The sequence below is a fragment of the Zingiber officinale genome, chromosome 5B, assembly GCF_018446385.1.
Source record: "Zingiber officinale cultivar Zhangliang chromosome 5B, Zo_v1.1, whole genome shotgun sequence".
Classification (NCBI taxonomy): domain Eukaryota; kingdom Viridiplantae; phylum Streptophyta; class Magnoliopsida; order Zingiberales; family Zingiberaceae; genus Zingiber; species Zingiber officinale.
In genome coordinates this window covers 64,030,152-64,042,584 of record NC_055995.1, presented here as the reverse complement: position 1 = coordinate 64,042,584, position 12,433 = coordinate 64,030,152, and the positions used below count along the sequence as shown (strand labels likewise).

The window sequence follows — 12,433 nt, the reverse complement described above, 5'->3', positions numbered from 1 at the left end:
TTCTTCTTCTTGTATTGAGAGTGTTGTAGGGCTTCTCCGCCTTTGGTAGTTACCATAAAGGAGTGTTATTCATAGTGGAGGGTGTGTGCGTTGGTGTGGATCCTTGGATTAGTCACCTCTTGTGAGGTGGATACCAAGTAAAATCCTAGTGTTAGCGTTTTGTGTTTGTTTCTGTATTTTCCGCTGCGCATTCTTGAAGAAACAAGCAACGCCAAGCAACGAAGCGCACCGAGCGAACGCGACAAGCTATTCACCCCTCTAGCTACTTTTGGTCCTAACATACACGACCAAGTTTATCAATCATAATTAATTAACTAATTAAGTTTAATCCCTAGTTGAAATGAAGGGCAATAATTCCATCAATTTCTTAATCCCCAAATTTCCAAGCATGCATTTGAGAATATTATCCATACTACAAAAATAAAGCATGAGCATTGCATAACAACATGAAGAATTTCAGGAAGAGAGTGGGCAAATGGACCACCACCCCCCTTCCTCCCTGACTTCCACTAACACATCTGAATTCAACTAAACAATCAAGAAAAAGTTGATCCTTGTGTCAGAAAAGCCACACACTTGCTCTTTTTATTCTCTCGAAATAATAATTTGTTAGAAAGAAAAATAATAATAAAATACATACAATATGAAAAACCTCAATTAATTAGTTAATGTCCCCATTGTACTCCAAACCACTAATCATGCCATATTCCATCCAATACAACAAGTAGTGGTGTCCCAAAACACCATGCCTAGCTAGCTAGCTTTGTTGGGTCACCACCACACTTGCCTTTCCTTCCTCTTTACTCTCTCTACTGTCTTCTATAAAAGATAATATCAAATGATGTTATTAATTGAGTCATTTCTTCCCCTATGCCTACTATAACTAAAAAGAGATCAATTGGCCTATATATGTAGAGTGCTATAGCTATACTTTCAGTGTTCTTGAATCCGGATCAGTATATTGGCCGATTCAATCTGTTAAATTAATATGCCAATCTCTTTTTCGATCTGGTTTCAAAATCACTGATCAGTAGTGCATGCCTCCATGTTCCCTAAGAAAAGCCTCCTCCCATAAAGGTAGGAGTCCAAAAATCAGTTGGGATCTCATTGGCAACAGCAAATGTGCTTGAGATTGGAACCAGGCACAAGCCTCGGCTTCTTAGGTCTTGATTTTGCGCAACACATTCCTTTGATTTCTCCGGATCCTGTCGTCGTAAAAGTATTATTATTATTATTATTAGTAGATATTCAAGAAATGGAACAATAATGTATTCCATACTTCTTATTACCTTCATCTGTGGCACTGGATGACCATTCTTTAGATATGGTGCACTTAGTACCTGATCGACAGTATTCGTAGCGTGAGAAAACTAGAACCTTTTCATATGCACAAACATGGTATTAGAAGGCAAGGTCGCGACTTACACGAACTTGATTGTGGAGGAACTTGATGTACTCGATAGCCTCGTGCAATACCGATGCGGTGTCGGTCTGTAAATGCATTAATGGTGCTAGAGACATTAAGCTATGTGGTAGTAGATAAGTTAGAGATCGTGTACCAAAGAGGCTAATTGAGTTGATCTTAATTCTTTAAGTTATATATACCTTCCCAAAAGGTGAGACTAGCTGTTGGAGTGCAGTGATTCTATCTCCTAATTTTTCTTTTCTCACCTGAATAAATAGTTTAAGTTAGCCATTATGAACATTGAACTAGCTAGCTCTATGCAAGACTATATATATATATATATATACCTTGAAGGTCGCGGAGGGAGCCTCTATTCTAGTCTTCTTGAGCGACGGTTCACTGCTTTTCCTACTTTCCATGGAAGCATTGATTCCTGAATTAGAAGATGTCTACACGCACACAAACAACCATGATCATGCATGTACTTGAATAGATCGGTAAAGCTAGCTAAAAGATATGATAAGAGTAAAACGACCGACCTTAAGAAGGCTACTGTTGTAGCCACCATTTGAGCTTTGATTATGGAGGGGCAGAGGAGGAGGAGGAGGAGGCCTCAAAGCATGGTGCTCAGTGCCGGCAGCCACCGTGATGGGATTCCAGAAGAAAGTCTCATTGGAGAACTGAAGCTGCTGCTGCTGCTCCTGCTCCGCCGTCAGTCGAATCGTCCGGTCCTCCTCGAAAGAAGTCTGCGACGATCCACCATCTTGCTCGAGATTGAGGCCGTGCAGGAAGGCGTAAGGCGGCGCGAAGGAGGGCGGAACGAGAGGGTTGATGATGATGCTGTCGCTGTGGTCTTCCAGAAAAGCGAGGCTCATAGGGTTCCTCAATGGATTGATACTGTTGGTGGTGCTCGAAAAGGATGAGCCATCCATGTCGATATTGACGCCGGAGATCGTCATCATCACATTTTCTTGGGGCAAGCCGTGGAAATTGTGCTCCGATCTCGCTCCGCTGCCATATATATGAATCGAATCCAGTCAACTGAAGCTCATAGAAACCTTATAAACTAGCTAGTTGATCGTGAGAGAGCTTGTGATACCAGAAAGGTCCATGGTTCCACTCCTGGGAGGGGAAGTGGTCCATGGGGAGGCCGGCAGTGGTCAGAACGGAAGGGTGGCCCTGAAAGGTGACCGAGCTATTTGAGACCGACGGCGACTGCGACGTGGTCATCTCGTCACAATAGTCGAGGCTTCTGCCGAGCACGGTGGAGCAGCTGACGAAGGAAGGCATGGCCGGGAGGCTGACGACGTCGGGCCGGCAGGGGGCTGCTGCTGAGCTCCACCAGCTGCTGCCTGGCTGGAACTGGTGATCGGCCATGGACGGACGACGGACGATCTGAAGGTGTGGATTGAGGTGAGGGAGGAGAGAGGTTTGGTAGGAGAAGGAATGATGGGGAAGACGAATTATTAATAGGGTTGGAATGCCTGCCACTTATACAAAGTCGTTTGGTGCAACTTGTGGAGCCCTAAAACCTACATGATCAGATTCTATAGAACCCTCTACCTAGTGATTTTTTTTTTATTCTCAAATGTAATAAATATCTAATTTATCTTTATATATTTATACATATTTCATTTTCTTCCTTTATTATGAAAGGTTTTCATTGTCATGTCAAACATTCAAAAGAGTTGGACAAACAATTTGTTTTTTTTTTTAAAAGTGTTTTTGGCAGAGTAAATTACGTACCTCAAAGTTGATCTCTGTTGTGTTGCTCTGCAGCAGACTTCGTATACCTACTTCTCCCACTTAATTTTAAGGCAAACGCATGCTGTTTTCCATATCGAACCTAAAATGATTTTTTAATTTAAGCAAAAAAGCCCCCGTAAATATCGAAGTCACAGATCCGACAAGTGTCCCATCAAATATATTCCCTCGCGAAGCATGACTCGGTCCGTTATGTCCACTCCCCAAATTGAACTTCTACGCTTCCAGGCGACGGATCCGTTTCAGAATTCTATTTGATAGAACTCTGATCCGGAAAAAAAAATGACGTGAGGTTATCAAAATAATTCCGCTCTTATTATTTGTTTCTTTTTTATCCACCAGGCGGCGCGCCATCCAGCGGACACGCCACCGGCTGCGACCGGCTGGTATGGGTCAGCGTAGGACCCGCGGAGAGCACGCGCGGGATGGAAGGTCAACACCGTTTCCACATGGGGCCACGTGTCTGTCAGCGCAGCGTGACGACAAAACCTTTGACCGCTGAGCTTCGTCTCGCCACGACCGGTCAAAATCTCGTAGTGCCGCGTTTGTTCGTCTACGTGGCGAAGCATCGTTGGTGGTCGGAAACGACACTAGATGCGTCGCGTCGCGCCATCTTTTTGACTTTCTAGCAGGGTCAAAGTAGAAAAGAATCACAATGGAGAAATTATTCCTCCTAATTGATCCAAATCTCGCAATTTGAAAATGTGTTGGTTTGATAAGTCGCAATGGGCAAGAGAAGACTACGAATTAAAGAATACGAATGGTTGACCTGTGAAGGGGAAGGGCAACGACTAATTAGTCAACACGGTTGACCAACACTTTGTTGTTGCGGCCCACGTTTTTTAAAATCGGACTAACGTAAGGATTCAATTTGCAGCCTATTGGTTGAAGCATCAATTTTCTTATTCAAGAAATATAAATCAAAAAAAGGAAAATTTTATTCAAATATGAGTAATTGGGAATGACACTCAAAATTATTTTTTATGAAAGGTTTTGTTTTCCTTTTAGAACTCTTAATTATTGGATGTAAACGTAAGATGATTGAATAAAAAATAATTTTATTTGATTTATTAAATTAATATTTTAATTAATCTATAAGATAGATGTATCTCTGAGTTTGATAAAAAGTTCAAATTCAATTAACTTTAATGATCCGATTGAGATCAACATAGATTAATGAAGGACTAAGAATTTGGATAGATCAGTGACACTTGCGGAACGATGAGTTGATGACCAAGAAGAGGTTGGCTATCATACGATTATGATGACTTTCGGACTATTGATGTCTTGTGGTCAAAAGAAGAGGGTTAGAAGCGGGCTTAGGTGAACCTTCCCGAGATCTCTCTAATATTCAAGTTAGATTTCAAAGACTCAGAGAAGAGTAGTAACTAGGTGCGATAGCAGAGAATCGAGTACCCCTCGATGCTACTATCATTAACTGATATAGGGAGAGAAGAGTGGTAAAATATTATCTCACCTGTTTCCAAAAGACACACCTATATCAAATGATGCATCCCTTTGTAATTGTCACTGTCGTGCTCAAATTCGAAATCTTGAAGCCTCCTACTACTAGGTATACTTGGGCTCGGGCTTTGAACGATGCTCGGGTGTGTCCTGGTGCTCGAGAGTGTAACCCATTTGAACTTTGGAGTGAACCACGTAGTTTGCATACATTTCATTGTACCCAACCCATCCAAAGATATTGTGCTCCTTCTGGGGTACATGGATGACAAATTGCTTGATGCCCTACTTCCCCCAAGGGAGAGCCGCCCCTTTCCAGAGTTTGTGCTCACCCTCATTGCCTAGTAGGCCCAATTGGGTGGAGCTTATGGTGGCGATTTATTTGTGTGTGGAGGGGGGATGATTGTGTTGGAAAAAAGAAATTATAGGAGAAGAAATAAAAGAATTATAAGAGGAAAATCTACTTTATGTGGAGGAGGAGAATCTCTACGTAGAAGAGGAGGAGAATAAAACAAACAACTCTCAACTTATTTTATTCATGAAAAAAGTACATATTTATAGGCTATTGAATAAGCATCAATCTAAGATAATCATGACTCTTTTTTTTATTATTTTATCTCCACGAAACTCTTGTTCCTATCATAATTACCACCTCATCTATTCTATCTCTATCCACTACCACCTCATTTATTCTATTATATCTACTAATTCTATTTTATTTAAAATCAAATTTAATTTCAACACGCCTCTTAAACTTGATTTTATAACTCTAAGCAAATTCCGCATCTTGTTTAAGTTTTCAAATTTGAGTGGCTTGATAAATATATCAGCAATTTGATCTTGAGACTTATGTATTCTATTTACACCTCTTTTCTTATAATGCACTCTCTGATATAGTGATAGTACGTATCAATGTGTTTTCTTCTATCATGGAAGACTTTATTATCAACTCGAATCTTGGTTGTCTTATGCCCTTCAGGAAGTGGAGTTAACTCCCATGTACCTTTCTTTTCAATCACATTGACTTTTTCATCCATCACATCTTTCCACTTTTTATTCTATATAGCTTCTTGGAAATCCATAGGCTCACAATCGACAAAGAGGCAATATAGAGTAAGATTACCTTGATTTTTAGTTACCTCATAAATTTTCCGTAAGCTTCTAAAGCGTGGTACTCTTTCATTTGAATTTTCACTTGAAGTTAATGCAGATGAATCTTCTTAAGTACTTGATGTTGGTATTACTAGTGGAGTAGTAGGCTCCTCTCTTGTTTGCTCCATAGTTTCTTCTTTAAAGTATGGGAAGAAGTTGTAATCTTCATTTTGAGATTCCCAATTCCATTCTTCTTCTTCATGAAATACAACATCCCGCTGATTATTGTCTCTTAGTATCTCGATTGTAAAGATTATACCCTTTTGAGTTAGTATCATAACCAATAAAAATAAACTTCTTGCTTTTATTATCCAGTTTGCTTCTTGCTTCATCAGGCACATGAATGTGAGCTATACTTCCAAAAACTCTTAGATGAAAAATCCCAGGTTTCCTTCTGCTCCATGCTTCTTGTGGTGTCTTACCCCACACACTTCTTGTTGGTGATCGGTTGGATAAGTATACTGCACATGTAACTCCCAAAGTTCCTTTAGTAGACTCTTGATTTTGAGATGCTCCTTGCTATATCAAGGATGGTTTGATTCTTTCGTTCCACCACTTCATTTTGTTGAGGGGATCTTGGAACTGTCAATGGTCGTCGTATTCTATTGGCTTCATAAAATTCTTGAAACTCCTTTAAGGTAAATTCTCTTCCTCAATTAGAATGCATAGCTTTGATCTTGAAACCACTCTCCTTTTCTACAATCACTTTAAATTTCTTGAATATGCCGAAGACCTCCGATTTTTGCTTCAAGAAGTATACCCAAGTTTTTTTGAGAAAATTTATCTATAAAAAGAATGAAATAATTACTCTTACCAAGTGAACTTGGCTTTATCGAACCATAAACATCCATATGTATAAGTTTAAGTGGCTTCTGGGTTCTTGAACTTGACTCCTTTAGAAAACCTCTTCTAAATTGCTTCCCATGTAGACATGCTTCACATAATTGATCAAGATGTCTGATGCAAGATAGTCCTCTCACTATCTCTTTCTTTGAAAGTAATTATAGTCCTCCAAAATTGAGATGCCCAAATCGAAGATGTCATAGCCAAGTGATGTCTTTATAACAAGCTTTGAGACAGTTGACAACATTATTTTGAATATTAAGCAAGAACATTCTATTACTTGACATAAGCACCTTAGCAATTAAGCAACCAATACCATCTTTCAAGATAAGAATATTATCTTTTAGATGAATATCATATCCTTTTTCCAAAAGTTATCCTAAGCTCAAAAATGTTACTCTTTATATTTGACATAAAGAAAACATTTGAAATATATTCATGTTTTCCATTCTTCAAATGGATGAGAATGTTACCTTTGTCTTTCACCTCGATCTTTGATTTATCTCTAAAGGATACATTACCACCAACTGATTCATCAAGCTCTACGAACATGTTTCTTTTTCCACACATATGATTGCTTGCACCAATGTCGAGATACCAAATTATATCTTCGCCTCATTCATTATCTTTATATTCTAGCAGTAGGGTGTCATCTTCCCCTTTCCTTTCTTCTATATAGTTTGCTCTTTCATATACTTTATTCTTGGGCGATCTACATTCTTTAGCATAATGCCCAAATTTGTCATAATTGTAGCATTTAACTTGAGATTTATCGTACCTCATGTTTGTGTACCCTCTTCTACGTCCTCTTGTTGAATGTTCTCCTCTTTCATTGTTATTGTTGGAAACCCATCCTTGCTCATTAGGACGACCACATCCATATCCACGACCTCTTCCACGTTGACTTCTATTATTACTGAAGCTTTCATCTTTCTTTGCCGGTTGAAGAGTCGTCTTCAGGAGTTATGTAATTTCTTCATTTATCTTCTTTTCTTCACGGGCTTGAAATGAACCCAAGAGTTGCTCTATCATCATGGCTTGTAGTGTTGGTGCAATCATGCCCTGAAAGTTTCAATGTATTGACAATTATTTAAGTTTAGGTTAATATGTTTGGATCTAACATGTATTGTAAGTTTGCAGGAAAAGTCCTTGTAGGTCAGAAGATAGAATGCTAGGCAAGAGAAGTCCAAGGAGGTCGAAGACCAGATTCTTGGCAAAAGAAGTCCTTGCAGGTTAGAAGACTGGATGTAAGGCAAGAGAAGTCTAAGAAGGTCATGGACTGGAGTCTTGGCAAGAAAAATTCTTGCAGGTCAGAAGGCCGGATGCAAGGCAAAAAAGTCCAAGGAACAGGCATTCATCTGGCATGAGGTATTTATTATAAGAAATATGTATTAATCCACTTGCTATTAATTAGGAAACCAACAATCGATTGATAAATCGATTGAGATGCGTGGCTGTTAAATAGAGCATTTCTGGATCGATCAGCTGATCGATTGGATGAAACCACGCGATCGACCGATCGATTGACCAAGCTTCTACGTGAAGCACAGAGAGCTCCTGGATCGATCAACCGATCGATTGGAGTAAACCAATCGATCGGCCGATCGATTGAGAAAACTTCTTCACGAAGCACAGAACGCTCCTGGATCGATCAACCGATCGATTGGAGTAAACCAATTGATCAGCCGATCGATTGACGAACCTTCTGCGTGAAGCACAGAACGCTCCTGGATCGATCAGTCGATCGATTGGAGTAAACCAATCGATTGAAGAAGTTTCTACACGAAGAGCTCAGCGTGCATCTGAATTGATCCAGTGATCGATTGATGAATTCAATCAATTGAGAATACTAGCTCAATCGATTGAGGTTCGAACCAAATGATCTGCACCGTTGATCTTGACATGATGGTGCTCAACGGATACTTTTGAATTGATTGGAGATATACCCAATCGATTCACGGCGACGATTATGTGAGAAACGACTATATTTGAAGACGTTTAAAAGCTCAAAAACAACATGCAACAAAGATTTCAAGGCAAATACACTATTCTATTGCTCTCAAGTGCTCAAAAGCTCTCAAGTGTTCAAGAACAAGTCCAAGCTCTCCTTCTTGCCATATTTTCAAGTTGTACTCTATAAAGAAGAAGCTATTCCAAGTTTGTAATCATCCTCTTCTTCTTCCTTGTAGTAGTTGTGAGTTCCTTTTGAGAGAGAGAGAGAGAGTTGTAAATGTGTAAGGTTTCTCCACCTTCGGTGTAATTCCAAGAAGGAGAAGTTCTATAGTGGAAGAGTGATGGTGGTGTGGATCCTTGGACTAATCACCTTCTTGAGGAGGTAGATACCAAGTAAATACAAGAGTTAACATTGCCTTCAAGTTTTTTCCGCGTAAAATCAAGTCAACGAAGAAATCAAAGTGAGCCATTCACCCCCCTTCTATTTCAACTGGTTCTAACAAGTGGTATCAGAGAGAGGTTTCTTTTGAGGATTTATCACCAAGAAAGCATAAGTTAAGAGCTACAAGATGTCATTGAAAGAGGGACATAGTACTTCACGACCACCGTTCTATGAAGGCAACAACTTTGCTTATTGAAAGAGTCACATGAAGCACTATCTCATGATCGAAATTGATATGTGGTTCTCAATCACGGAGGGATTCACAGTGCCGATCGAGGATGGAAAAATACTTGAATCATCAAAGTGGACCGTTGAACAAAAGATGAAGGCCCAAGCAAATGCTAAGGCGATTGTGACTCTTCAGTGTGGGTTGAGCTCGGAGCAACTCAACAAGGTTAGACCTTTCAAGAGTGCCAAGGATTTATGGGATAAGCTCATTGAGCTAAATGAATGCACCAAGGATTCAAGAATTGCAAAGAGAGATCTCTTAATAAATCAACTTCAGAATTTCACAATGAAGGATGGAGAAAAGGTAAGTTCACTACATGGGAGATTCAAGGGACTCCTAAATGGTCTCCATTCATTGGAGAAAGTGTGGAGAACCGGGATCTCATAAGGTATACACTAAAATCCTTCCCAAGAAATTCATTATGGTCATCCATGGTGGATGCCTATAAGGTTTTAAGGGATTTGCCAATAGTAAAATTAGATGAATTATTTTGTAAACTTGAATTGCATGAGAAAGCTAACACAAGTCACAAAGAGAAAGCTGTAGCCTTGGTTGCAGGTGAAAAGAGCAAAAAGAAGCACAAGGAAAAGAAGAAGGAGAAGAAGGAGTCATCTTCAGAATCTGAGCAAAACAGTGATAGTGATAGTGATGAAGAGCTATCATCAAGTGAAATGACAAATTTTATTCGAAGAATGATGAGATGTTTAAGGAAGTTTGACAAGAAGGATGTCAAGAAAATCTTCAATGATGACAAGAGAAAAGGTAAATCTCTTGTGGATTCAAAGTCTAAGACTGATATAATTTGCTATGAATGTAAGAAAAAGGGGCACTACAAAATGGAGTGTCCAAAATTGAAGAAGCAAGAAGAAAATATCAAGAAAAAGAAGAAGGCTTTGAAAGCCACATGAGATGACTCATCTTCAAGCTCATCGAAAGAAGATGAAAGGAAGAACTCAAGGCACATGACACTCATGGCCTTGAGCCATGTAGAAGATAGTGAAGATGAAGATAGTCATGGGGAGGATGTGGGATTTTCAAGTGAGTCATCATCTAGTGATGATGAGGTAATTTCTCCCAAGATTGATAAGATGTATGCCACCATTGCATGCATAACTAATGCACTAGCTAAATCAAAAGGCAAGGTTAAAAAGTTGCAAAATGAATTGAAATCACTTAAGAATTAAATTGTGCTAGGTGAAACTTGCATGCTTCATGAAAATGACATGAATGAATTTGATGATCTTAAAAAGGAAAATGCATCTTTGAAATTACAAGGTGATGATTTTAGAGGTGTTTTAGAAAAGTTTACTTCAAGATCTAAATATTTGGACATGATTCTAGGAGCTTAAAGGGGTGTGTACAACAAAGCAGGATTAGGGTTTAAATCACAACATAAAGAAATCAAATTCATGTATCTAATTAGTAGAAATCATGCCTCAAGGGTTAAGTTTGTTCAAGCTTGGGTACCCAAGCGATTTGTTGTTGATGCTACCGGACCCAAAGTTTGGGTACCAAAACATTTAGTTTATCTTGTTTAATTAGGCATGGACGAGAGGGAGCATCCAATAACATGGTTCGTAGATAGTGGATGCTTTAGGCACATGATGGGAGACTCTTCAAAATTCTCATCATTTAGACACAAAAGTAAAGATACCGTTTCCTTTGGTAATAGTGGTGAATTAAAAGTTATGGGAATAGGAGATATTAGAATTTCTGAAAAAATTTGTGATAAAAAATGTGTTATTAGTGAAAGGCATGGTCTTTAATCTTTTAAGTGTTAGTCAACCATGTGATTCGAGTTATGGAGTTGAGTTTAACTCATCTCAATGCCTAATCAAGCATAGTGAACCAAACACCATTATCCTTATAGGCCATAGAAGAGAAAATATTTATCAAATTGAGTTATTTGGTGCTACTAATGTGTTTGCTAAGTGCCTCATGTCTAAATGATAGGAGACTTGGCTTTGGCACTATAGACTTGCTCACACCTGTTGGTTGCTACTCGAAACACCGTTCTGTTTCCCCTGTACAAAATTTGTACAAGCACAGAACTTAACCTAGCTACCCATGTGCTCTACTGAAGCTAAACTTGGATTGCAAACGATTCTTAATATTATTAATCCAAGTTGCTCTTCAGAAGTTAAACTTGGAATGAAAATGATACTTAACATTTTTACTCCAAGTTTAACCGATGTGATCTTCCTAAGTTAAACCATATTGCAGAAGTTAATTAAATAGCTATTTCAAAGATCGGCTTCCACATTAAACATGGTGAGGCACTAGACCTTCTTGGTTATAAGATCATCCACCACTTCCTAGACAAAACCTTTCAAAGAAATTGGATATTTAACTTCTTAAAGTAACCCTAGCTTTAACTACAGAGACCACAATAGAAATATAAGATCGAAACGCAAAATCAAAATACAAAATCGAAAACACAAAATCGAAACATAAAATCGCTAGCCTCTTGTATTGGTGTTTCAGAATCCATGCAAAAAAAACTAACTAATTAATTCAAAGCGGAAACCATTAATTAGTTATACATTTCTTTGTATCTATCTAAAGAGCTCTTGATCTTCTGTTGTATTCCTCTCCTCCTCTTGGACGTCGTGTGGGCGACGATCTACCAAGATAATTCCACCCGAACCACTTCTTTGCCTCCAAGAAACTCGAGCCACCAAGGGATGCCAAAATAGGAAATTTCCTTCTTCTTCTTCTTCCCCTCTAAACAACCGACCACCAAGGATCTCTTCTTTTCTTTTCAAGTTTCAGCCACCAAGATGAGATAGGTGCTGACCTTAGAAAGAGGAAAAGGAAGAGAAGAAGATGGTGCCGCCGGCCTAAGAGAAGAAATAAAGTGAGAAGAGGAAGAGAGAGGGCCGGGCACAAGGAAGAGAAGAGAGGAGGCAAGGCTTAGGTTGTATGTCTCATGAGGCACCCTCTCCTTCTCTTTTATAATCCTTGATCATGGCAAAAAAGGAAAGTTTTAAACATAATTAAAACTTCCTTATTTGTGTCCTCCCTTTAAAAAAGGAAAATTTAACAATAATTAAAATCTCTCTTTTCTAAATTTCCTCAAGTACATGGCAATAAATGAAAGTTTTAAAATTAATCTCTCTCTTTTAAAACATGTAGACATCCACATAAAAAAGGAAAGATTAAAAATTAAAACTTCTCTTTTAAA

General features: G+C 38.8%; 1 protein-coding gene across 2 annotated transcripts; it reads right to left on the bottom strand.

Annotated features, from left to right (window-relative positions):
* Window positions 1-561: 561 nt before the first annotated feature.
* Window positions 562-2,911, bottom strand: LOC121984455 (transcription factor bHLH112-like). Of its 2 annotated transcripts, none has more exons than XM_042537388.1 (7): window positions 2,505-2,911; window positions 1,945-2,416; window positions 1,753-1,854; window positions 1,606-1,671; window positions 1,426-1,525; window positions 1,290-1,340; window positions 562-1,205 (listed from the first exon to the last, which is right to left on the bottom strand). In XM_042537388.1, exons 1-7 carry the CDS (start codon window positions 2,780-2,782, stop codon window positions 1,105-1,107), a joined length of 1,170 nt encoding a protein of 389 aa, XP_042393322.1. In that variant the 5' UTR covers window positions 2,783-2,911; the 3' UTR covers window positions 562-1,104. The 2 variants fall into 2 exon arrangements, with proteins under 2 accessions (XP_042393322.1, XP_042393321.1); XM_042537387.1 differs by having other exon boundaries at window positions 1,426-1,491; window positions 2,505-2,894.
* Window positions 2,912-12,433: the final 9,522 nt, after the last annotated feature.

Bases quoted from the DNA above. Each gene is read 5' to 3' on its own strand.
- LOC121984455 (XM_042537387.1), bottom strand. From the start codon at position 2,782: ATGGCCGATCACCAGTTCCAGCCAGGCAGCAGCTGGTGGAGCTCAGCA. The intron at 2,417-2,504 runs GTATCACAAGCT...TATATATGGCAG, and splicing joins TGGAACCATGGACCTTTCTG to CGGAGCGAGATCGGAGCACA. The intron at 1,341-1,425 runs GTAAGTCGCGAC...ACTGTCGATCAG, and splicing joins TCCTCCACAATCAAGTTCGT to GTACTAAGTGCACCATATCT.